We start from the raw sequence: 24,349 nt of genomic DNA, 5'->3' as shown, positions 1-24,349 counted from the left end.
TGTGGACAACTTTGACACAATTTTATTATTTACCAGCTGCAAAATTCATTACTAAAATTGAATAGTTCTGTAATTTCCTATTATTTGCCATGTGCTAGGCTAGCTTTATTTCAATTGCTAGCACTAGCCTGTGCTGGTAGAGCATATGTTCAAACATTTAGGATTAGTTGAGTTATCTCCCCTGACCTCCCAGTATTCATAATGGTGGTGGTCGGACTGCTTAAATACTGAAGAGAGTAGTTTTCATCCAAAAGATAAATATTGCTTCAGCTATAAAATTTTTCAAAATGAAAAAACTATCAGACATCTTGTTTTCTGATTAGTCTCAAAACTGAACATGCGCATTCACAACTAGGGACCAAGGGGTACCTACACATAAAATTTCTTCTAGGTACCTTTAAAAAAAGAATTTTTTACAGATGGAGGGACGACACATGACAGACCAGAGAAGAAGGGCAATTTGAGAAGCCCATTTGATGATAGTCAGCTAAAATATAGGCAATGTACTTACCGTGTCAAATGAGTCATCTAGTACATCAGTATCAAATTTCTGAAAAGGATAAAAACAATTGCTCAATGGTAGTTGGAGTTTGTCCATTAAATTATTGTTGAGATTTTTTAAACAACAAGAATGATGTCTCCCTTGTCATGTTTTGACAGTACAGTTTAAGCAAACTCCAAAATACATTAAAATTTCAGCATTTTCTTCAAACAAGAAGCCTAGAGGGCCTGTATTGCTCACCTGTTTGAATTTTACCAAATGTCAAAATATGTTCATGTTCAATTTGTTAATTGCTTTACTTGTTGATGTCAAACAATGCTATATATGGTTAAGGGGAAGGGATCTCAACTGCTTCAGAGATAAAACCCAGAAACAAAGTCCAGACTCTGTAGGGGTGTGAAAGACCCCAGGGATTGTTTTACAACATAATTGTGTTTAAAGAAACCTTGGGGTGGGGAAAGACCCCTGGGCTTTATGACCAGCAATGCTGTACAGTCAAACCTGATCCAACAACTACCTGTATATAACAACTGCCTGTCTATAATGACAGATTTTAAGATTCCCATAAGATTTTACTATAATATGACCCTCTGTATAGCGACCACCTGTCTAATGTCACTAACAACCAGTGATTTTGGAATAGCGGTCGCTTGTATGATTTCTTTAGTGACCGATTTCTGTCAGCCATCTTCTGCTCTCGGCGGTCATCCCTCATGAAATCCCTGGAAAATTCAGACACTTTGACCCTGGCCTAACAAGAGGCCCATGGGCCTTAACGGTCACGTGAGATTTAAAATATTTCAGTAAATTTAATTAACCCTTTTTGGCCCCGCCCATCAGCCCCTGGGGGTCAGTCAAGGCCAACATGTGTAAACCATCAAACTGCCATCACAAGCTGATAATGTTAACCAAGTTAGAATGAATTCCAATAGAAATCAAACAAATTATAGTCAAAAATGTGATTTCCCTATATAAACTATAGTAAAGTTTACCCCCTCCCCAGGGGCAAACGTGTGACCCTTGGGTCATCAAATTCACAATTTTGGTAAAGCACCTTAAGACCCTTCCATCTATGAAGAGTATTTGATTCCATCATATCTGAGAGTAGAGAAGAAGATTTTTGAAGTTTTAGTCAATTTGACCCTTTTTAGCCCTGTCCCTCAGGCCCCTTGTGGGTGGGGATCATATAATTAACAATTTTGGTTGACCTTTAGCCATAGAAGCTTCCCGCTAAATTTCATTGAATTTAGTTTAGGGGTTTTGGAGAAGAAGTCGAAAATGTAAATTGTTGACGGACGCACGACGACGGACAATAGGCAATTAGAATAGGTAGGTCACTTTAGACTATGTCTCAGGTGACCTAAAAAGTTGAAACTGCCACAAATATTCGGATTTCAATTTGGGTCAGAAAAAAACCTTTTGGTTTTTAGAAGTTTATGTCACAAAATAAGTAGAAGTAACACAAACATAATTCATTAATCTTTGTGGATTTTTTTTTCTTATTTAAGATAGGAAGGGAGATCATTTGATAAATACATTTAGTAATATTTCAGACCAAAGTATAAAAAAAAGTTTCTTTTGTATCCATTAGACCATTTTGAGTTATGTTTCGTCTTGGACTCCACAAAATCATGTTTTATTCTTGGTTTTTAATGGAAAAGCCTTTTTAATAAAGATTTAACCCTTCAGATTTATAAAAAAATATATATATAAATGTGTATGCATTACATGAATTGACTTCTGAAAATGTTCAAACTGACTGGTCTACTGAATGACAAGTTATTTATGGCAGTTTCACGTAAACTGGTTGGTGTGATAATTTTGACCTGTCTATAAAGGCAACCTGTCAATAATGACCGTTTTTTCTGCCTCTCCTTGGGCAGTCTTTATAGACAGGTTTGACTGTAACTATTTATTTCTTTGATTATTTGTTAAATATTTACTTACTACATGCATTATATATATAAGTATTAAATCATAATCCTACTGTCGAGGGAAACAATTACAAATCTCACATCACATTCATGACATCCGTGTATCTGACCGATAAAGGATTGTACCTGTGTATAGCACGCAGTGGATTTTTTCACTTGTCAAATTTTGAAAAAAAAGTGTGCACTATATGCAAATATTTACATTCTATATCATCAAAAACGGTCCAAACACTATATCTAACAATGAACCATTTATGCATTGAAGAGTACATTTTATGCACTGGTCTTACTGCATTTACCTGTATCTATACTCTTACTGTGTTTTTAGATTGACCTCATTTACCTGTATCTATACTCTTACTGTGTTTTTAGATTGACCTCATTTACCTGTATCTATACTCTTACTGTGTTTTTAGATTGACCTCATTTACCTGTATCTATACTCTTACTGTGTTTTTAGATTGACCTCATTTACCTGTATCTATACTCTTACTGTGTTTTTAGATTGACCTCATTTACCTGTATCTATACTCTTACTGTGTTTTTAGATTGACCTCATTTACCTGTATCTATACTCTTACTGTGTTTTTAGATTGACCTCATTTACCTGTATCTATACTCTTACTGTGTTTTTAGATTGACCTCAAAGCAGGCTTTGTCCATGCTGGTCTCTTTCCCTTTGATATATGCATGCCATACCTCCCGGCGTGAGACAAAATCTTCATTTTTTTCAAGTCATTTATTTCCTCCCCAGGGAGAGAGCCCAAATTCCCGTATTTTGTAATTTCCTCCAGTATTTTGGCTGACACCATGTTTGCGCTAGAATATCTATCACCATGAAATAAAGGCAAGTTGCTTACAAACAACTTTAACCCTCTTTGCTAACAGACTTGAATTATTGTTTGTTTTCTTTTAGGTCAATACTTTGTTGATGGTGATTGATACAGAGACTGGTCAGACGCAAAATGATGCATGTTTTTCATACGAAATGTGTATCGTGGATCAGTGATAGCATGATAAAATCTGATATTTTCTTTTATAAAACTATCAAAATTAGCACATCTGTTGGTCGTAGTGGTCAATTATGATGTTTACAATGACTGTACCTGTTCAAGATAAGATTTACTGCAGTCTACTACCATAAACATCTTCAGTTCTCTTGACGTCATGTATACACTTGTACACTTGGAATATTTTTTGTATCTAAATGGTCGACAATTAGGGATCCCACAGGACATTTCATGACAATTTTTACAACTGATGTGTTCCCTCAGAGTGGATCAAGCTTTCTCCTTTTTTAGAAAATCCAAACTGTTAAATGATTAACCTGTTTGTCTTAATCTTTAGTTACATATAATTATAATATACCCTTTTCAAATGCTTTTATGTAATATGCATAAAGCTGTGAAACTTTTTGTGTTACATAAAAAAAACAAAAAATAATTTTATATTATCAGAATGTATACTAATTGCAATTTTACCCTATACAACTTTTTATTGTTTTCATATACAGTATGATTAATATCCCAAATAAATATAAATATTCTTTATCACTTTCAAAATTAGTTTATTGCTTTAAATTTGAGTAAAACTGTTGATATTCATGTCGCGCACAAATCTCCCTTATTTTAGGCAAAACTCCATTAAAATAATCATCAATCTCCCTAATTGGGTCTCCTGGAAGTATGGCACGTATGGATATATATGTAGATGCAAACTCACCTCACTTTCAGACAAAGCCCCCAACAGACTGTGCCTCTTGTTCTTAACCACTGACTGTCTGGTATATTCATATTGACTTTGAAGTAGGGCATTCTCCTCTACAATTGAGCAAATTAAAAGCATTATGTTCATATTAATTTGAAATGACCATTATCTCTCCTACACAACAAAGAACATGAAGATGAACACTAGTGGTGTTCTGATTAAACAAGTCCATCAAGTATCACTTGTTTGAGGTGTTTGAACAATTATTCGAGTGAGAAATCTGTAATAGAGAAATTTTCAACATCATGATAAAGGAAAGAATATTAGCTAATTGGCATAACATGTGAGAAAAACTGACAATTGATAGCTTGATTGTAGTTGCAATAAAATACAAGTATATAGATGGCTGGAACAGTGCAGTAAACACTACCACGGATTGTAAGAAACATTTAAATACCAAACAAAGGGAATTAAAAACTAATCAATTTTAATCGATCATCTGATTCATTACTTGGATAAACAAAGCTGATGATCGATCAGGAAATTTCAACAGATCCTTCCCATCACTACATGTTTCTGTGATATTTTCTACATTGATACATGCCTTCATTTTAATTAAAATTAGACTTATAAGTTCCACTCCTTTACGATACTCTACTGTACACTGCAATACAAGACCTTTCAATATCCCATTGGAGGTCATCTCAGCATAAACTTTGAGCTTCAAATATAAGCCAATGAAACATTACGTAAGTATTTATACTTCCGAAAAATGAAATCACATTGACAATTTCATAGGCGACGCTCTGATTGGCTGAGCTCAAATGTCATGCTGAGATGACCTTCTATGTTGTTAGAAATGTATGGCAGTGTATGGCAGTGTATCTTAGAGTATCATAGAGGAGCGGAAATTACAAGTCTAATTCTAATCACATTGGACATATCTTTACACTGATTTCCTTCTCTGGGTGTATAAATCTTCTACCACATTATACAAAGGCAAGCTATATTTAGATAGACTAGGTAACATTCATGTTTGTCATTTCTTTTCTTATATATATATATAAATATATATAGTCCAAAAAGATAAAGACATTGTGCATCAGTAAGATATATAAACAAAAAAGATTCAACATGACAAACAGTTGCAATCAATAACACTAGTGCTACACATTATGACATCATCCGGTTACTACACATTATGACGTCGTCCGGTTACTACACATTATGACGTCGTCCGGTTACTGCACATTATGACGTCGTCCGGTTACTAAGTAATAAATCAAACACCTGAAGATGTCCAGAGGGCCTGAAAGCGCTAGTGTTATTGATTCCAACTGTTTGTTATGTTGAATCTTTTTTGTTTATATATTATACATATATATATATATGCAATATATACAACCAGTTACACAAGTCCCCCAAAATAACCCACTCAGTTGTTAACTAAAGGATATGGCAATGGATACTATCTCTAAGGACTGGGCAATTGAATATCTCCTTGCCCTGATTAAGAAATAATGAAAGATTGTCGAATTCTGTCAAGTGGGTTTGAAGGAGTTGCAGATTAACTAAGTGGGACTACACAAAAAACAGAGATGAGGACATATAGTTATATTGACAAATGTACTATACAGGAATGTTTGGACTTTGGTTATGGCAAGACTGAATTGATTGCAAAGTTATGGTGCAGATACAACTCCCTGTAGTTCAACATACAGGGTAAAAAGAGAAGCCCTGAAGTTTTGAGACCTTTGAAACCAAAGCAAACAAGACAATTAGCTCATTACAGTCCCCCACTAAATGTGAAATCATACGCCAAAAATGCAGAGATGATCAATTCATCATGAATCCGTACCCCAAGTATGAAGTTCCAGTGAATAGTAGTGCAAGAGATAGAGCCATGACAAACGTTGATGCTGGCCAAAAGTCAAAATGTAGGCCTTGTTTTGGTAGTTTTGTAGTTTTGATACATGACACACCACCTCACCAAGGTAAACCCATACCATAGGTATGATGTTCCAGTGACTATCTATAGTAGTGACAAAGGTATGAAGTGGACAGGAAAGTTTTTTGGACAAACGGACAGATGGACACATATCTGAGGTCACATGGCCAGGATTCTAACCAACTGTTATTGTGGCCTCAAACAGAAACTAAAATAAGTTTAGCAATTCTCTTATCCTAGTTTAGGTGCATCCACAGTTTTACTGATGCAAGATTTCCTTTCAATGAATGACATCACAACAACAATGATGTCACATCAGCAATCACATCATATAACATTGCCTTGTATTGATGTAACATCAATATTATAGAGCTAAGAGGGTAAAAACAGGGTAAAAGAAAAATCATCTTTCAGCACCTCAGGGGTGAGATGGGAGGTCAGCCCCTCAGGGGTGAGATGGGAGGTCAGCACCTCAGGGGTGAGATGGGAGGTCAGCCCCTCAGGGGTGAGATGGGAGGATCTCAACTCTTAATTTGCCAAACAATCTGTAAGCCTATTTTGTCAACTTACCAAGTGAAAAAAAATGTAAATAGAAAATTCTTGTCAACTGAAGAAACTTCCACCTCAGGTTGAGATCCCCCTGTCTCGCCCCCATGAGGGATTCTAGAGGTACATCTTTATTTCATTAAAACAACTCCTATCCAATCAGTCAAACCATTTTAACATTTGAATGGCCTAGGTTACCTGCATATCCCTCATCACCAATATTTACCTTCTGTGTTACGCAGACTCCTGACATGCTGTTCCACTTTACGAGCTTGCTCAAGCTTTGGGACAATCTTTGACCTTGACATTGTGGGAGCAAAGTGTGCTCCATGACAACCAGTTGTTGACTGTTTCTTCTTCAGTGGTTGTGGAGCTGGCAACTATGTACAAAATATAAAAAAAAAATGTTTAGAGGTCATATCAAGGGTAGAATGTAGTATTCTATATATAGGAATAAACTTTACACTCGTTCAAACAAACAAACTATCAAACAAAATATGAAAAAATATTTCATATTTAACTTTCAACTAATTTGAAGATTAAAAACACTTGATTTGTTACCCTGAATGAAGGTAAAAGCCTTAACCAATTTGACAGCTGATAGGCCTTGTATAAGAAGATATAATTTGAAATCTTATGATGACTGAACCATGTGACTTTGAGATATTATAAACCAATGTCATTTATTTAGTTACACAGACATTTTACAGGATATACACAATATCTCCTTTTTCAGCAGTGGCAGAAATATCACAATCTTTCATTATCAAGTTGTCATTAGTAATATCATGACAGACACAGAATTCCCAGGAACACAGAACTCCAAGGAACACAAAACTACCAGGAACACAGAACTCCCAGGAACATATAACTCCAAGGAACATACAACTCCCAGGAACATAAACTCCCAGAAACAGAACTCCCAGGAACAGGAACACAGAACTCCAAGGAACACAAAACTCCCAGAAACACAGAACTCCCAGGAACACAGAACTCCCAGAAACACAGAACTCCCAGAACACAGAACTCCAGGAACACAGAACTCCCAAGAACACAGAACTCCCAGGAACACAGAACTCCCAGAAACACAGAACTCCCAGAAACACAGAACTCCCAAGAACACAAAACTCCCAAGAACACAAAACTCCCAGGAACACAGAACTCCCAAGAACACAGAACTCCCAGAAACACAGAACTTCCAGGAACACAGAACTCCCAGGAACATATAACTCCCAGAAGCAGAACTCCCAGGAACACCGAACTCCCAGGAACACCGAACTCCCAGGAACACCGAACTCCCAGGAACACCGAACTCCCAGAAACACAGAACTCCCAGGAACATAGAAATCCTAAAAATTCAGGCGATGACATCTGCTGTATATTCTTTATTGAGGGTCTCCAGTAAAACTGGTGTCGTATCTGTCATACTTACGGTTTTCTCTGCAGTTTTGAAGAATACCATTATGTCCTTCAGACTTTGCCCGAAGCTGCTGTATTTGTTGACGTTTGGACGTACCCATATAGGCAATTGATTCACGGAGTTCTGATAGGAAAACCTAAAAATAATACAAGTCCTCTCTTTTTACTTGTAATCAACTGTGATAGGTTTAATTACAACTGTAGACAAAACATGGTTAAATTGAAAAAAAAATTATTCTCCTTTTAAGTGTTTTATATTGCACAACAATTATTAATTTCATCGTACATAATTGTATAGGTGTTTTTAGCTCTTTACCTTGTATCACAAAGAATGATAGCGCCATAGTCATGGCGATGCCTAATGACACGCCCAATAGCCTGATTGACAGCTCGTGACGCCTGCTGTTTATACCAGTCATTTCCAGTCAGAGTCTAAAAAAACAGGATGCATGTTAAGTTACGTAAACTTAAATTGTCTTGACCAACATACACACATAAAGAGAAAAATGAATGGAATCCCTAGGTTTTTACCTACTGTGTAATATTCCACTATTATTTCTCCATGTCCAACCATAACTGAATTTTCCATTTGGAAGAAAGATCATGAACATTTTACAACTTTAAACATATATACCAGGTACACCCTGTCTCTAAATAAAAAGTCTTATATTAATGATGCATAATCTTTTAATGTGACTATTCAATTGTTACCAAAACTCTTTTTTTTTTGTGTAAACGCGGAGTCAGGTGAAATTAAACAAGAGGCACAAACCAATTATTATCCATTTTCATATACACGGCTTTAAAATGTAGGCGACAATGATTTATCATGGTTATTTGTCCTTGATTTACATCAATGAACATGGGCTCTAATTTTATGTTAAAATATAATGGATATCACAGGAGAAAGGTTAGTTGGTGATGCTTCTTTTCCAACCATTCTTCTCCCAAAGAATAATGAGGGAGATTTTTTTAATCAACCAGGAAAAATCCATCAAATGAGGAGGTTTTTTTTAACTTCAAAGCAAATGAGGAAGGCCTGAGAACAAAGTTAATTTTTTTTCACCTAAGGGAGAATCTCTCAGTGGTGGATGTAAGTTTTCTATTTGCATAATCAATTCACCTGGAATGTCTGTTTGCCTTTCATTTCATCAAGAAACTCCATTTTTAGTTTAACCTTGGGGTCCATACGTGGTGGGTAGGGCAGGCCAGTGATGATAACTGCTCGGCCATTGATATCAGAAAAGTCAAGTCCCTCACTCACCTGACAGGAAATAAAGAATATTCTGGAGCTCATTTCTGTTCTGAGCTATTTCAGATAATGAAATGTCCACTTTTGCTATTACCAAAGTCAACTGATTAATTGGTTTCACTTGGCATTGATTGATTGTGTTAATTTCATTGTTCCAATTAATTTTCAATTACGCCATTCAATATTAGTTTGCCTAACACTAAATTTTCATTCAATATCAGTCGGCCTAACACTTAATTGTCATTCAATATTAAACAGTTTTTACTTGTGTTCCAATGAACTGATATTATTTATCAATATGTACCTCGATATCAATACACAACATACTCACTGAAATATGTGCAATATATGTAAGAAAAAAAGCCCAGAAATATCCAACTGTATATCAATCACCATACCTTCCCTCGACACACTGCTATAAAAATAGCTCCATTGAGACTGGGGTCGTTAATTTTCTCGTAAAAGCCTTCCATTGCCTGGAAGTACAATAATAACAGCATTTAGGTTTAAGCCTGTTCCTCATTGACTGGTCACTAGAAAGCCCTATATGACAGCATCCATCCTCACCAAAGCATGGTCTCTTCACATTTATAACATATTTATAACACATTTATAACACATTTATTTTAACATTACCAGGTTACTGAAATACATATAATTCAAATAGTTTTGTTTGTAATGTTATATAAAGTGCTGAACACTTTTCATTTTTTCATTGAACTATTGGTACATTTCAAATTTTTCCAAATTCCTGTGATGTAGATGGAGGCATTACAAGACTTGGCAAGGCTTGTCTAAGAGCAAAATAAAATCACTAGGTCCGTTCATATTTTATAAACAAACAACACTGGTCAAATAAAGTCAAAATGAGAGGACCAAGATAAACAAAATTTGCACATTACGAAAGATAAGTTTGATTCTTTGTTTTTGTTTTTACATTTTTCATATTCTGCAGAATACATTGCTTTTAGGACAGTAAATTGTGCTTTATTTTTTTCTATATTTAGTATATAGTATATTATGCTGTACAATTTTGTGATTCAGAAATTATAGATTGTACCAGGTTTTCTTCCAAGCACTAAAGGAACCATTTACAGTGGAACTTCGTTAACTCGAAGTCGACGGGACCACGAAAAAACTTCGAGTTATCCGAGTGTTCGAATTAAGCGAGTTATCGTTTTTGGTGAAAAGTTTGGTCAATATTTGTCAACATTATATAATCATTATAACTTCGCTCTGTCGCTCATCAGTTTAGTGTGAAGACTGGTCAATACATGTAAATATATATGTAATGTTTCGTTATGTCACTTGTAATTTGGTGTAGTTTTGCCGATATACAGTCACGATAAAGTTTCTTTCACTTAGTCACTTCAATAACGATCTGATGTGCAAGTCATGTTTGCAAAAGGTAAACGATAAAACGGAATTCGACAAAATAACAAGTTATTAATGTCAAAACAAATAACCGTTTAAGTTTAACACAGATTGCATACAAAACGTAACAGAACCATTACCTTTTATTGGACATATATAAAATACTGTTTGATCGGCCTACTTACTTTTTATTGATAACCACGCCATTTCCATGTGTATTAGCACCGGAAGTTGGGCTGCGCATGTGCGTATAAAATGTTACTGTAACTGAGCTGGCGTTTTATCCGATTTAATAGACAGCACTGACCGTTACAGTTGTACTCTGAACACCTCGGCAGTAATTACGCTATTGTTTCAGCAGTTTAAAGATTTAATAGGCGCCGGTGACTGTGTCATTTCTACACCTGTAAAAACATCAGCCGGGTAGATCTACCGGTGTGTCAGAGATTAGTTCCGCTTGAGCGAACGGGTAGATGAGTTGTTGACTATCGTGTGTACTGATATCGGCGACCGCCTTGGGAAATTACCTGATGTAAGTAAAGCAGTACTTTTTATCACCAAGACTTGTTGTTATAAGATACAACCGACAATTTCTTTGATGAATTTATGAAACACTTATAATAGCATATAGGTTAGTAGTGCCGAGATGTTCAGTATTACAAACGGAATTTAGCTCTTAAAAAATGTCGGCGTTTGCCACCAATCGACGAAAATTTTTTACTTCGAGTTATTCGAACATTTTAAGTAGGATTTTTATTGTTGGGACCAAATTTTTACTTCGTATTATCCGAGTTTTTCGAGTTATCCGAATTCGAATTATCCGAGTTTATTTTACTAAGATAAAGAGAGAATTCGGCCGGGACCGGCGAGGTACTTCGAGTTAAGCGGGGTATTCGAGTTATCCGAGTTCGAGTTAACGAAGTTCCACTGTATCTACAGACTTAATATAAAAAAATTTCCTTTCTTTATGTATGATCATTTATAATGAATTTTTAAGTGACTCTTCCCCATCCCCTTCTATTTAACTTTTTCCCTGTATTTGACAGTAGTTGTTTTTTGTGAATACAAATATGGCTTTCTTATTAAATAATAAGCAAAGATGCTATACTTGGTAAAAGCTACGGTTCATACAAAATAATCTTGTCTCCCTGTCAATAGCGACAACATACAAGAACCTGTGTCTCCCTGTCAATACAATAACATACAAGAACCTGTGTCTCCCTGTCAATAGCGACAACATACAAGAACTTGTGTCTCCCTGTCAATAGCGACAACATACAAGAACCTGTGTCTCCCTGTCAATGGCGACAACATACAAGAACCTGTGTCTCCCTGTCAATGACAACAACATACAAGAACCTGTGTCTCCCTGTCAATAGGGACAACATACAAGAACCTGTGTCTCCCTGTCAATACAACAACAAACAAGAACCTGTGTCTCCCTGTCAATACAACATACAAGAACCTGTGTCTCCCTGTCAATACAACAACATACAAGAACCTGTGTCTCCCTGTCAATACAACATACAAGAACCTGTGTCTCCCTGTCAATACAACAACATACAAGAACCTGTGTCTCCCTGTCAATAGGTACAACATACAAGAACCAGTGACTCCCTGTCAATAGGGACAACATACAAGAACCTGTGTCTCCCTGTCAATACAATAACATACAAGAACCTGTGTCTCCCTGTCAATAGTGACAACATACAAGAACCTGTGTCTGCCTGTCAATAGCGACAACATACAAGAACCTGTGACTCCCTGTCAATAGGGACAACATACAAGAACCTGTGTCTGCCTGTCAATATCAACATGAATTTCCTTTGAAGATCATCAAATATTCTAAAGATTTTTTACACTGAGTTCAACTCAATTTGATCAAATAACCGAAATTGTGACTTGAGTAGATTATAGCATTCCAAAAATAATTTGTTTATATTAAAAAAGAGTTTCCGAAATGAACAAAAGTCATATATATTAGAATGACTTTATAAACATGCACACCACCAAAAGTATCTCTCACCTCATACAGGGCCACCTTCCCTCTTGGCTCCACAAAAATTGACTTGTATTGTGTGATTCTGTTGTATATATTATTTTCCTGTCAACAAAAACACATCTCTGTTAGCTGATTAAATCTTAGAAATGACAGCTGGAGATTTAACACCCCAATTTAAACATCATTTGGCAATTTTTTGTGAAATACTTTCTACTTGATAACTATACAAAGCAACCCTAAAACAAACATAAGCTGAGTGGTATCTTTAAACTTGTTGGGACATTAAAAGAAACGGAAATTAATTGAGGTGAGTTCCCCTAAACAGTCTAAACCAAAACTAACGGAAGTGAACAATTTGTGAATAATCCAGAATAAGAACAGGGATGAGAATGAGACAAAGAGGTGGAGGATGTAAAAAAAAACCAGGACTCCAGGTTTTGTTAAGGGGTACCACCCACAGAAAGTTATTGAATAAATTACTAAAACTTCTAGGAAAGATCTCCAACCATGAATAGAAGTGATTTATTTTTGTTTCCTTGGGTCAGGTAGATATTTTAATGTAATAGCCCTTACTTAGCTGTCATACTTATCTGTTTATGACAATAACTTTCATAGATAAGTAACTTATTTCAAATAAAATAATTTCAATTTCAGTATGTAACACTCTACCATTGTTACTGGCAATGACATAATAAAGTTTGCATTTATAGGTGATAGTATGAGATAGGTCCAAGATGAAGCGACACATAGCCAACAAAGGACCATAACTCTTTATAAAGTAGGGAGGAAGACCTCATTTTTGCAGCACTCCATCACTTGAAGAGGTAATCTAGTTAGGACCCATCTCCCATCAATACTACACGTTTATTTACTTTTAATCAAGATGTGATCTACGTACCTGCCAATGCTCCAGACATTTCTCCATGACTGGGTAAGATGGGAAGAATACCAGCATACCATTGGGCACCACACGAGCGAAGTTTACTGAAAAGACAATCATATCAGGTCAAGGTCACTATAGATATCATTCACTGAATCCTCAGGATTGTTGTCAAGACAACGTCATCAAGGTTGTTTCAGGAAACTTCATCATAAATATTGTCAGGACAACAGTAATCAAGGTTGTATGAGGAAACTCTCATAATTGCTGTCAAGACTTTCACTATAATCACATGCTTACCCCCAAAAGTCTTTATAAGTGTTTTCCCAAACACCATGTTCATGTTGTTTTACCCATTTCAATGAATATGGATGACCTTACTTTGTAAAGCTAAATCAACTAATACAATACCAAAGGAACTCAATCAAGAAGTCTGTTGGTCTGTCTCCATCTAGGTATTGATTGATGTTATACTGATAGGTTCAATGTATTATATATCATACTGTTTATATAAACTATGAAGAATTCTTGGATTTCCAAATGATTATATATATGCAGGCCCTCAAACCCTACCAACAGCTGGGAATCACCTCTTTGGGCCTTGGCCAGCCTCTTGATCATATTGGACAAAAATTGAACAAAATCCTTAAAGACAATGCATCTCAAAACTAAAATTATTATTTCTCTGCAGTTTACAATGTTAAAGAACTGAAATAATTGTCAAAAAGGTTAAGTAAGAGAAAACAACAACAAAACTTCATGGAAAATTGTGTGTGTGAAATCTTAACTGATAACTACAAAAGTCTAATTTGGTGTACAGTAGAACAATAATTATGTTAAGATTCTTAGGTGATATTCTAAACTTAAGTTGTTGAGGGATTTTACGGTATGTATAGAGGGACAGACAGACTTTCACATTCTACTCCCTTTCGTACTCTTGGGTATAGATGTACAAAGAAGGGCTTTATCAGCTAGCACTCACCTATAACATTGCCAAGAGATGACATGTAACTTGGTTTAAATCTACAAAAAAGAAAACAAATAGGTTATGAATGAGGATCTAATGATATTATCATTTTATAAATGTCATTCCTACAAACCTTTTCAAATATACATAGATAACTCATGATTGTTAACAGAGTTTTTTTTCAACTTATTGTAGGAGTCTTTGAGAGATGAATAAATGAGAGTCACTATGTAAACTTCTATCCACAACAAAACAGGTAAAATCTAAGCCACACCTGTTTGGTACATAATACTGTAACAGTTTTACAGGCATCAACATTTTAAGGAAATTTCAATACCACTAATATCCAAATCATATTTGTGAGGAAAAAGACATACAAAATGTGGAATCACAAATAGCATGAATATCATTATTCCCCTAACAATGAACAGAAGAGGTTTTTTGCTGTAAAGCATTGGCTATATTATATACAATTGACTGTTTTATCTTGAAGTCCAATTGCATGAAGACCTTGTTCAAAATATATTTCCAGTTAAACCAAAACTCCTCTCTAGTTTCTGCAATACTGTAACATATTTATTTTGGTGCATTCAACATTCAAATTTTCTTGTATAGCAGAAGTTAAACAGATTAGTGCAACAATGGTGCATCCAGTGTTTGGTTTAGAAAGCAATATGGACGAAAATGCATTTAGTGTAATCATTATTTAATGGAACGTTATCAGCATGAAAGCCCCTAAAATAAGTACATATGCAGTGATAGAGTACTGTAGGGCTGAACAATATACATCCATCCATACAAAATCTAAACTGACATACATTTTTGTATAAAACCGATATAAAACTGAGAAATGTAACCAGTATAGTCAAATGTCACTGACGAAAGTAACAATTCCATCTAATTTTTATTCAGTCAACTAGGTTTCAACAAGACTGGTTAGGCCTTAAACAAGAGATCCCAGAGGGATCTTGGCGCCCACAATTGAATGATCTTTATAGGTTCCATGTCAGATTGATCTTTTCTCTTTTTTTACCCTTCCTCTTACTAATCTGTGTAAATTGAGAAACATCCCTCCAGTGCTTTTTAAACAAGGGAAACTTATATATGAAATTTGAGATTTAGCGATAATGGCTGTCTGTCGACAATGTTTTCAGATTGGTCCAAAAATGCATCACGACTAACTAAGGGGAACCTACATATGAAAATTGAGAAAGATCCCTTCAGTGCCTTCTGTAAAATAGCAATAACAAACTTCAGTTGTCAAAATCCAAGATGACTGTCTATTGGCCATGTTGTTATCCGACTAGTTCCAAAATGAAATATGCACAACTAGGGACCAAAGTCAACAGATATATCAAATTTGAGAAAGATCCCTTCAGTTCTTTCTTAGAAATAGCGATAACAAACTTCAATTGTCAAAATCCAAGATGGCTGCCTGTCGCCCATGTTGTTATCCGACTGGTCCCAAAATGAGATATGCACAACAAGGGACCAAGGGCAACCTATATATCAAATTTCAGAAAGATCCCTTCAGTTCTTTCTGAGAAATATCGACAACAAACTTCAAGATCCAAGATGGCTGCCTGTCGGCCATGTTGTTATCCGATTGGTCCCAAAATGCAATATACATAACTAGGGACCAAGGGGAACCTATATATGAAATTTGAGAAAGATCCCTTCAGGACTTTCTCAGAAATAGTGATAACAAACTTCAATTGTCAAAATCCAAGATGGCTGCCTGTTGGCCATGTTGTTTTCTGATCAGTCCCAAAATGCAATATACATAACTACAGACCAAGGGGAGCCTACACATGAAATTTGAGAAAGATCTCTTCAGTACTTTCTCAGAAATAGCGATAACAAACATCAATTGTCAAAATCCAAGATGGCTTCCTGTCGGCCATGTTGTTTTCTGATTGGTTTCAAAATGCGATATGCATAACTAGGGACCAAGGGGAACCCACAAATGGAATTTGAGAAAGATCCCTTCAGTACTTTCTCAGAAATAACGATAACAAACTTCAATTGTCAAAATCAAAGATGGCTGCCTGGCGGCCATGTTGTTTTCCGATCGGTCCCAAAATGTGATATGCATATCTAGGGACCAAGGGGAACATACATATGAAATTTGAGAAAGATCTCTTCAGTACTTTCTCAGAAATAGCGATAACAAACTTCAATTGTCAAAATCCAAGATGGCTGCCTGTCGGCCATGTTGTTTCCCGATCGGTCCCAAAATGAAATATGCATAACTAGGCACCAAGGGGAACCAACATATGAAATTTGAGAAAGATCCCTTCAGTACTTTCTCAGAAATAGCGATAACAGGAATTGTTTACGGAGGGATGGAGGGACGGAGGGACGGACAGCCGGACGGACCAGACGGACACGGACCACGGACGGACCAGACGGACACGGACCACGGACGCAAGGCGATTTGAATAGCCCACCATCTGATGATGGTGGGCTAAAAACATACCTGTGTTTCGACTAATCCTATACTGACCCTATATTTTTGTGCCTACTCCAAAGTTTTTTTGTCCATTTTCACTGACCCTATATTTTTGTGCCTACTCCAAAGTTTTTTTGTCCGTTTTCAAAGAAGGACTATCAAACTCAAGATTCCTTGTCCATATGACCTTGGTAAAAGTATTTAAAGAATAAAAAGATTTCCCCATCAATAGCTACTTGAGGTACCCTAATTTTTTTCTGGCACATTAGCAGAAACACATATATTGTTTTTAGGTCTTAACAATTAAAAGAACCTCTCCCGACAAGATTTAACATTTTTAAAGTGAGTCTAAGGAGTTTAAGGAAAAAATATTTCTGGATGGTTTGGGTACCACTCTTTTGCCTCCTTGCCACATCTACTCCATTTACAGCTAAACACTACTGTTTGACCCGAGTATCAGGTACCCGAGTATCGGTGACCAGAGTATAAGTGACTCGAGTATCCGTGACCCAAGTATCAGGTACCCGAATATCACTGACCTGAGTATCAGTGACCCGAGTATCAGTGACCCGAGTATCAGGTACCTGTGTATCAGTGACCTGAGTATCGGTGACCCGTGTATCACTGACCCGACTATCACTGACCCAAGTATCAGTGACCCGAGTATCAGTGACCCGAGTATCAGTGACCCAAGTATCAGTGACCCGAGTATCGGTGACCCGTGTATCACTGACCCGACTATCACTGGCCCAAGTATCAGTGACCCGAGTATCAGTAACCCCAGTATCGGTGACCCGAGTATCAGTGACCCGAGTATCAGTGACCCAAGTATCAGTGACCCGAGTATCAGTAACCCCAGTATCAGTGACCCGAGTATCAGTGACCCAAGTATCACTGGCCCAAGTATCAGTGACCCGAGTATCAGTAACCCCAGTATCGGTGACCCGAGTATCAGTGACTCGAGTATCAGTGACCCGAGTATCAGTAACCCCAGTATCGGTGACCCGAGTATCAGTGACCCGAGTATCAGAGACCCGAGTATCAGTGACCCGAGTATCAGTGACCCGTGTATCAGTGACCCGAGTATCAGTTACTTGAGTATCAGGTACCCGTGTATCAGTGACCCGAGTATCAGTAACCCAAGTACTAGTAACCTGAGTATCAGTGACCCGAGTATCAGTGACCCGTGTATCAGTGGCCTGAGTATCAGTGACCTGAGTATCAGTGACCCGTGTATCAGTGACCCGTGTATCAGTGACCCGAGTATCAGTGACTCGAGTATCAGTGACCTGATTATCAGTAACCTAAGTACCAGTGACCCGAGTATCAGTGACCCAAGTATCAGTGACCTGAGTATCAGTGACCCGAGTATCAGTTACTTGAGTATCAGGTACCCGAGTATCAGTGACCTGATTATCAGTAACCCAAGTATCAGGTGACCTGAGTATCAGTGGCCTGAGTATCAGTTTTACCTCAGTAGTATTATACTACTTGACTGATACCTACCTTGTTTCATAGTTCGAGTTGAGGACCACCCCATCTGGCCCTTTTTGCATGGTTCCTATCCACACCTGGTGTTTTTCTATCACATGAGGGTTCTCAAGTCTCAAAGGAAATGGACTGAAAATGCAAAACAGATCTTTCAAGAACACATTTATTTATTTGTACATGTAGATACCTAGTTACTGAAATATTGCATGCCTCTTTATTTCATAGAGATGCTCTAACATTTAAGTAGACTTTAAAGATATATAGTTTGCAAGCTCTGGCCCCAGTTTCATCAACTTCCTTAACTTAAGGAAAGTCTTTAACTTAAATTTTTATTGGAAAACGTTACTGGGATAAGGGGAAAGATCATTCCTTATCAAATGCTTTCCTATTGAAAAAATTTAAGTTAATTTAGGGGCCTGTTCATACGATATGGCTTTATTTCTAATACTCATGGAAAGTTATTATCTTCAGATCAGAAAATAAAGGGAATGTTTACAAAACTCATCAATTAATCCTTTTTGTAATATCTAACATCAAAATTTTAAAAATTGAAAAGCTACATAACTAATCAGTGCATGTTTCATATGTTGATACTCACATTTGCATCTCTGCTGTGAAGGAGTTGATGGGTGATAATGTGCCGCTAGTTAGTATGACATTCTTCACTCCGTGGGCTACTAGGTCCAACATACTGTGGCCGGGACTGAAGCACCAATAGCTTAGGGTACGACCTAGGAACATAAAAAAGAAGCTTAGGGTACGGCCTAGAGACATAAAAACGTAGCTTAGGGTACAACCTAGGAACATAAAAACGTAGCTTAGGGGACAACCTAGGGACATAAAAACGTAGCTTAGGGTACGACCTAGGGACATAAAAACGTAGCTTAGGGTACGACCTAGGAACATAAAAAAGAAGCTTAGGGTACGACCTAGAGACATAAAAACGTAGCTTAGGGTACAACCTAGGAACATAAAAACATAGCTTAGGGTACAACCTAGGGACACAAAAACGTAGCTTAGGGTACGACCAACGGACACAAAAACGTAGCTTAGGGTACGACCAACGGACACAAAAACGTAGCTTAGGGTACGACCAACGGACACAAAAATGTAGCTTAGGGTACGACCTAGGGACATAAAAATGTAGCTTAGGGTATGAACTAGGGACATACAACATAGCTTAGGGTACGACCTAAGAACATAACAAGAGGCCCATGGGCCTTAACGGTCACCTGATTTTTGAAATATTTCAGTAAATTTGAATGAAAGAATGAATTTAAAAACAAATAAAACAAGTGATAGTCAAAAATGTGATTTCCCTATAACTATAGTAAAGTTTATCCCCTCCCATGGGGCAAACGCGAGACCCCAGGGCTAGGAAATTCACAATTATGGTAAAGCACCTTAAGACCCTTCGATCTGTGAAGAGTATTTAATTCTACCTTAAATGGGCTGTAAGAAGAAGATTTTTAAAATTTCTGTTAATTTGACCCTTTTTGGCCCCTCCCATCAGCCCCTGGGGGCCAACATGTACATATCATCAACGACCTAAGAACATAACAAGAGGCCCATGGGCCTTAACGGTCACCTGATTTTTGAAATATTTCAGTAAATTTGAATGAAAGAATGAATTTAAAAACAAATAAAACAAGTGATAGTCAAAAATGTGATTTCCCTATATAAACTATAGTAAAGTTTACCCCCTCCCCAGGGGCAAACATGAGACCCCAGGGTCATGAAATTCACAATTTTGGTAAAGCACCTTAAGACCCTTCCATCTATGAAGAGTATTTGATTCTAACATATCTGAGAGTAGAGAAGAAGATTTTTGAAATTTTTGTCAATTTGACCCTTTTTGGCCCCGCCCACCAGCCCCTGGGGGTCAACTAGGGCCAACATGTACATACCATCAAACTGTCATCTCATGCTGATAATTTGAACCAAGTTAGAATGAATTCCAATACAAATCCAACAAATAATAGTCAAAAATGTGATTTCCCTATATAAACTATAGTAAAGTTTACCCCCTCCCCAGGGGCAAACGTGAGACCCCAGGGTCATGAAATTCACAATTTTGGTAAAGCACCCTAAGATCCTTCCATCTATGTAGATTATTTGATTCTACCATATCTGAGAGTAGAGAAGAAGATTTTTGGAATTTTTGTCAATTTGACCCTTTTTGGCCCCGCCCACCAGCCCCTGGGGGTCAACTAGGGCCAACATGTACATACCATCAAACTGTCATCCCATGCTGATAATTTGATACAAGTTAGAATGAATTCCAATACAAATCCAACAAATAATAGTCAAAAATGTGATTTCCCTATATAAACTATAGTAAAGTTTACCCCCTCCCCAGGGGCAAACGTGAGACCCCGGGGTCATGAAATTCACAATTTTGGTAAAGCACCTTAAGACCCTTCCATCTATGTAGAGTATTTGATTCTACCATATCTGAGAGTAGAGAAGAAGATTTTTGAAATTTTTGTAAATTTTACCCTTTTTGGCCCCGCCCACCAGCCCCTGGGGGTCAACTAGGGCCAACATGTACATACCATCAAACTGTCATCTCATGCTGAAAATTTGAACCAAGTTAGAATGAATTCCAATACAAATCCAACAAATAATAGTCAAAAATGTGATTTCCCTATATAAACTATAGTAAAGTTTACCCCCTCCCCAGGGGCAAACATGAGACCCCAGGGTCATGAAATTCACAATTTTGGTAAAGCACCCTAAGATCCTTCCATCTATGTAGATTATTTGATTCTACCGTATCTGAGAGTAGAGAAGAAGATTTTTGGAATTTTTGTCAATTTGACCCTTTTTGGCCCCGCCCACCAGCCCCTGGGGGTCTATTAGGGCCAACATGTACATACCATCAAACTGTCATCCCATGCTGATAATTTGATACAAGTTAGTATGAATTCCAATACAAATCCAACAAATAATAGTCAAAAATGTGATTTCCCTATATAAACTATAGTAAAGTTTACCCCCTCCCCAGGGGCAAACGTGAGACCCCAGGGTCATGAAATTCACAATTTTGGTAAAGCACCTTAAGACCCTTCCATCTATGTAGAGTATTTGATTCTACCATATCTGAGAGTAGAGAAGAAGATTTTTGAAATTTTTGTCAATTTGACCCTTTTTGGCCCCGCCCACCAGCCCCTGGGGGTCAACTAGGGCCAACATGTACATACCATCAAAGTGTCTTCCCATACTGATAATTTGATACAAGTTAGAATGAATTCCAATACAAATCCAACAAATAATAGTCAAAAATGTGATTTCCCTATATAAACTATAGCAAAGTTTACCCCCTCCCCAGGGGCAAACGTGAGACCCCATGGTGATGAAATTCACAATTTTGGTAAAGCACCTTAAGACCCTTTCATCTATGAAGAGTGTTTGATTCCACCTTATCTGAGAGTAGAGAAGAAGATTTTTGAAGTTTTAGTCAATTTGACCCTTTTTGGCCCCGCCCCTCAGGCCCCTGGGGGGTGGGGACCATATAATTCACAATTTTGGTTCACCCTCAGCCATGGAAGCTTCCTGTAAAATTTCATTGAATTTGGTTCAGCAGTTTTTAAGAAGTTGAAAATGTAAATTGTTTACGACGCACGACGCACGACGCCGGACAAAAGGCAATTGCAATAGGTCAACTGAGACTTCGTCTCAGGTGACCTAAAAATGTAGCTTAGGGTACGACCTAGGGACATATAAACGTAGCTTAGGGTACGACCTAGAGACATAAAAACGTAGCTTAGGGTACAACCTAGGAACATAAAAACATAGCTTAGGGTACAACCTAGGGACACAAAAACGTAGCTTAGGGTACAACCTAGGGACACAAAAACGTAGCTTAGGGTACGACCAACGGACACAAAAATGTAGCTTAGGGTACGACCTAGGGACATAAAAATGTAGCTTAGGGTATGAACTAGGGACATACAACATAGCTTAGGGTACGACCTAGGAACATAAAAATGTAGCTTAGGGTACGACCTAGGGGCATATAAACGTAGCTTAGGGTACGACCTAGGGACATATAAATGTAGCTTAGGGTACAACCTAGGGACATAAAAATGTAGCTTAGGGTACGACCTAGGGACACAAAAAGGCAGCTTAGGATACGACCAACGGACACAAAAATGTAGCTTAGGGTACGACCTAGGGACATAAAAACATAGCTTAGGGTACAACCTAGGGACATATAAACGTAGCTTTACATTTTTGTGTCCGTTAGTCGTAGCTTAGGGTACGACCTAGGGACACAAAAAGGTAGCTTAGGATACGACCAACGGACACAAAAATGTAGCTTAGGGTACGACCTAGGGACATATAAACGTAGCTTAGGGTACAACCTAGGGACATAAAAACGTAGCTTAGGGTACAACCTAGGAACATAAAAACATAGCTTAGGGTACAACCTAGAGACATAAAAACGTAGCTTAGGGTACAACCTAGGAACATAAAAACATAGCTTAGGGTACAACCTAGGGACATAAAAACGTAGCTTAGGGTACAACCTAGGGACACAAAAACGTAGCTTAGGGTACGACCAACGGACACAAAAACGTAGCTTAGGGTACGACCAACGGACACAAAAACGTAGCTTAGGGTACGACCAACGGACACAAAAATGTAGCTTAGGGTATGACCTAGGGACATAAAAATGTAGCTTAGGGTATGAACTAGGGACATACAACATAGCTTAGGGTACGACCTAGGAACATAAAAATGTAGCTTAGGGTACGACCTAGGGACATATAAACGTAGCTTAGGGTACGACCAACGGACATATAAACGTAGCTTAGGGTACAACCTAGGGACATAAAAATGTAGCTTAGGGTACGACCTAGGGACACAAAAAGGCAGCTTAGGATACGACCAACGGACACAAAAATGTAGCTTAGGGTACGACCTAGGGACATAAAAACGTAGCTTAGGGTACAACCTAGGGACATATAAACGTAGCTTTACATTTTTGTGTCCGTTAGTCGTAGCTTAGGGTACGACCTAGGAACATAAAAATGTAGCTTAGGGTACGACCTAGGGGCATATAAACGTAGCTTAGGGTACGACCTAGGGACATATAAATGTAGCTTAGGGTACAACCTAGGGACATATAAACGTAGCTTAGAGCTTAGGGTACGACCTAGGGACACAAAAAGGTAGCTTAGGATACGACCTAGGGACATAAAAACCACCAATCAGAATGATATGAAGGTGACCACAACAAGATGGAAAGCAATTCAATTGGAATTTCATTAGTGTATAATAACTAATAGTACATTCTGAACATTTTCTTCAGGTTGGTAAAGTAAATATGATAGAAGTTATATGACACAACCAATATGATATTTAAGAGTGACGTTTCATTTTTACCTTCTCGGACTCCACATCAGACAGTGCTAGTACACTTCACATTGGTCATTAGATTGATGAAGGTGAGAGTGTAGTCATCGAAACGTCACACTCTTAAATATCCTATTGGTTGTGTTATGTAACTTCTATCATAAAACTAATAGAATATGTATTCATCACTCACCTTGTTTTTCCGCTGCTTTGCTCCATAAATCAGCCTTCTTCCCAAACTTTTTGTCAGTCTTGGTTTCTTGTATATGTACCTTTGAGAGCAAACATTTTAATAACTTAACAAGGCATCATCTACTAGAAGTTTCAGGAAAGTGAAGGATATAAGGAGGGTCTTTTATTTGTGTGGCGTTAATGATATGGAAATTCCACCATGAGAGCAATGTTTATAAACCTCTTAATTGTTTTCATTGAAGAAATTGAATGACTAAATAACTAAATTTAATGAAGGTCTAAAGAAAGTACATCTTAATCTGAAAGTTTCTACATTGGCTTA

At 37.3% G+C, this 24,349-nt stretch overlaps 1 protein-coding gene across 1 annotated transcript in view; it reads right to left on the bottom strand.

Annotated features, from left to right (window-relative positions):
- The window catches only part of LOC117325576 (regulator of telomere elongation helicase 1-like), an 89,919-nt gene that overhangs the window by 44,917 nt on the left and 20,653 nt on the right, over nucleotides 1-24,349 (bottom strand). The window contains exons 15-27 of the mRNA XM_033881908.1: nucleotides 24,029-24,107; nucleotides 19,073-19,205; nucleotides 18,490-18,603; nucleotides 14,547-14,587; nucleotides 13,583-13,668; nucleotides 12,709-12,786; nucleotides 9,707-9,784; nucleotides 9,180-9,320; nucleotides 8,373-8,488; nucleotides 8,070-8,193; nucleotides 6,864-7,017; nucleotides 4,159-4,256; nucleotides 512-550 (exon numbers count right to left, since the gene is read on the bottom strand). Coding sequence (XP_033737799.1) covers nucleotides 512-550; nucleotides 4,159-4,256; nucleotides 6,864-7,017; nucleotides 8,070-8,193; nucleotides 8,373-8,488; nucleotides 9,180-9,320; nucleotides 9,707-9,784; nucleotides 12,709-12,786; nucleotides 13,583-13,668; nucleotides 14,547-14,587; nucleotides 18,490-18,603; nucleotides 19,073-19,205; nucleotides 24,029-24,107 — 1,281 coding nt within the window. The remainder of the gene's footprint in view (nucleotides 1-511; nucleotides 551-4,158; nucleotides 4,257-6,863; nucleotides 7,018-8,069; nucleotides 8,194-8,372; nucleotides 8,489-9,179; nucleotides 9,321-9,706; nucleotides 9,785-12,708; nucleotides 12,787-13,582; nucleotides 13,669-14,546; nucleotides 14,588-18,489; nucleotides 18,604-19,072; nucleotides 19,206-24,028; nucleotides 24,108-24,349) is intronic.

This window comes from Pecten maximus, chromosome 4 (genome assembly GCF_902652985.1).
Source record: "Pecten maximus chromosome 4, xPecMax1.1, whole genome shotgun sequence".
Taxonomy (NCBI): Eukaryota; Metazoa; Mollusca; class Bivalvia; order Pectinida; family Pectinidae; genus Pecten; species Pecten maximus.
Note: the sequence above shows the minus strand (reverse complement) of the source record. Positions and strands in the feature narration are given on the sequence as shown.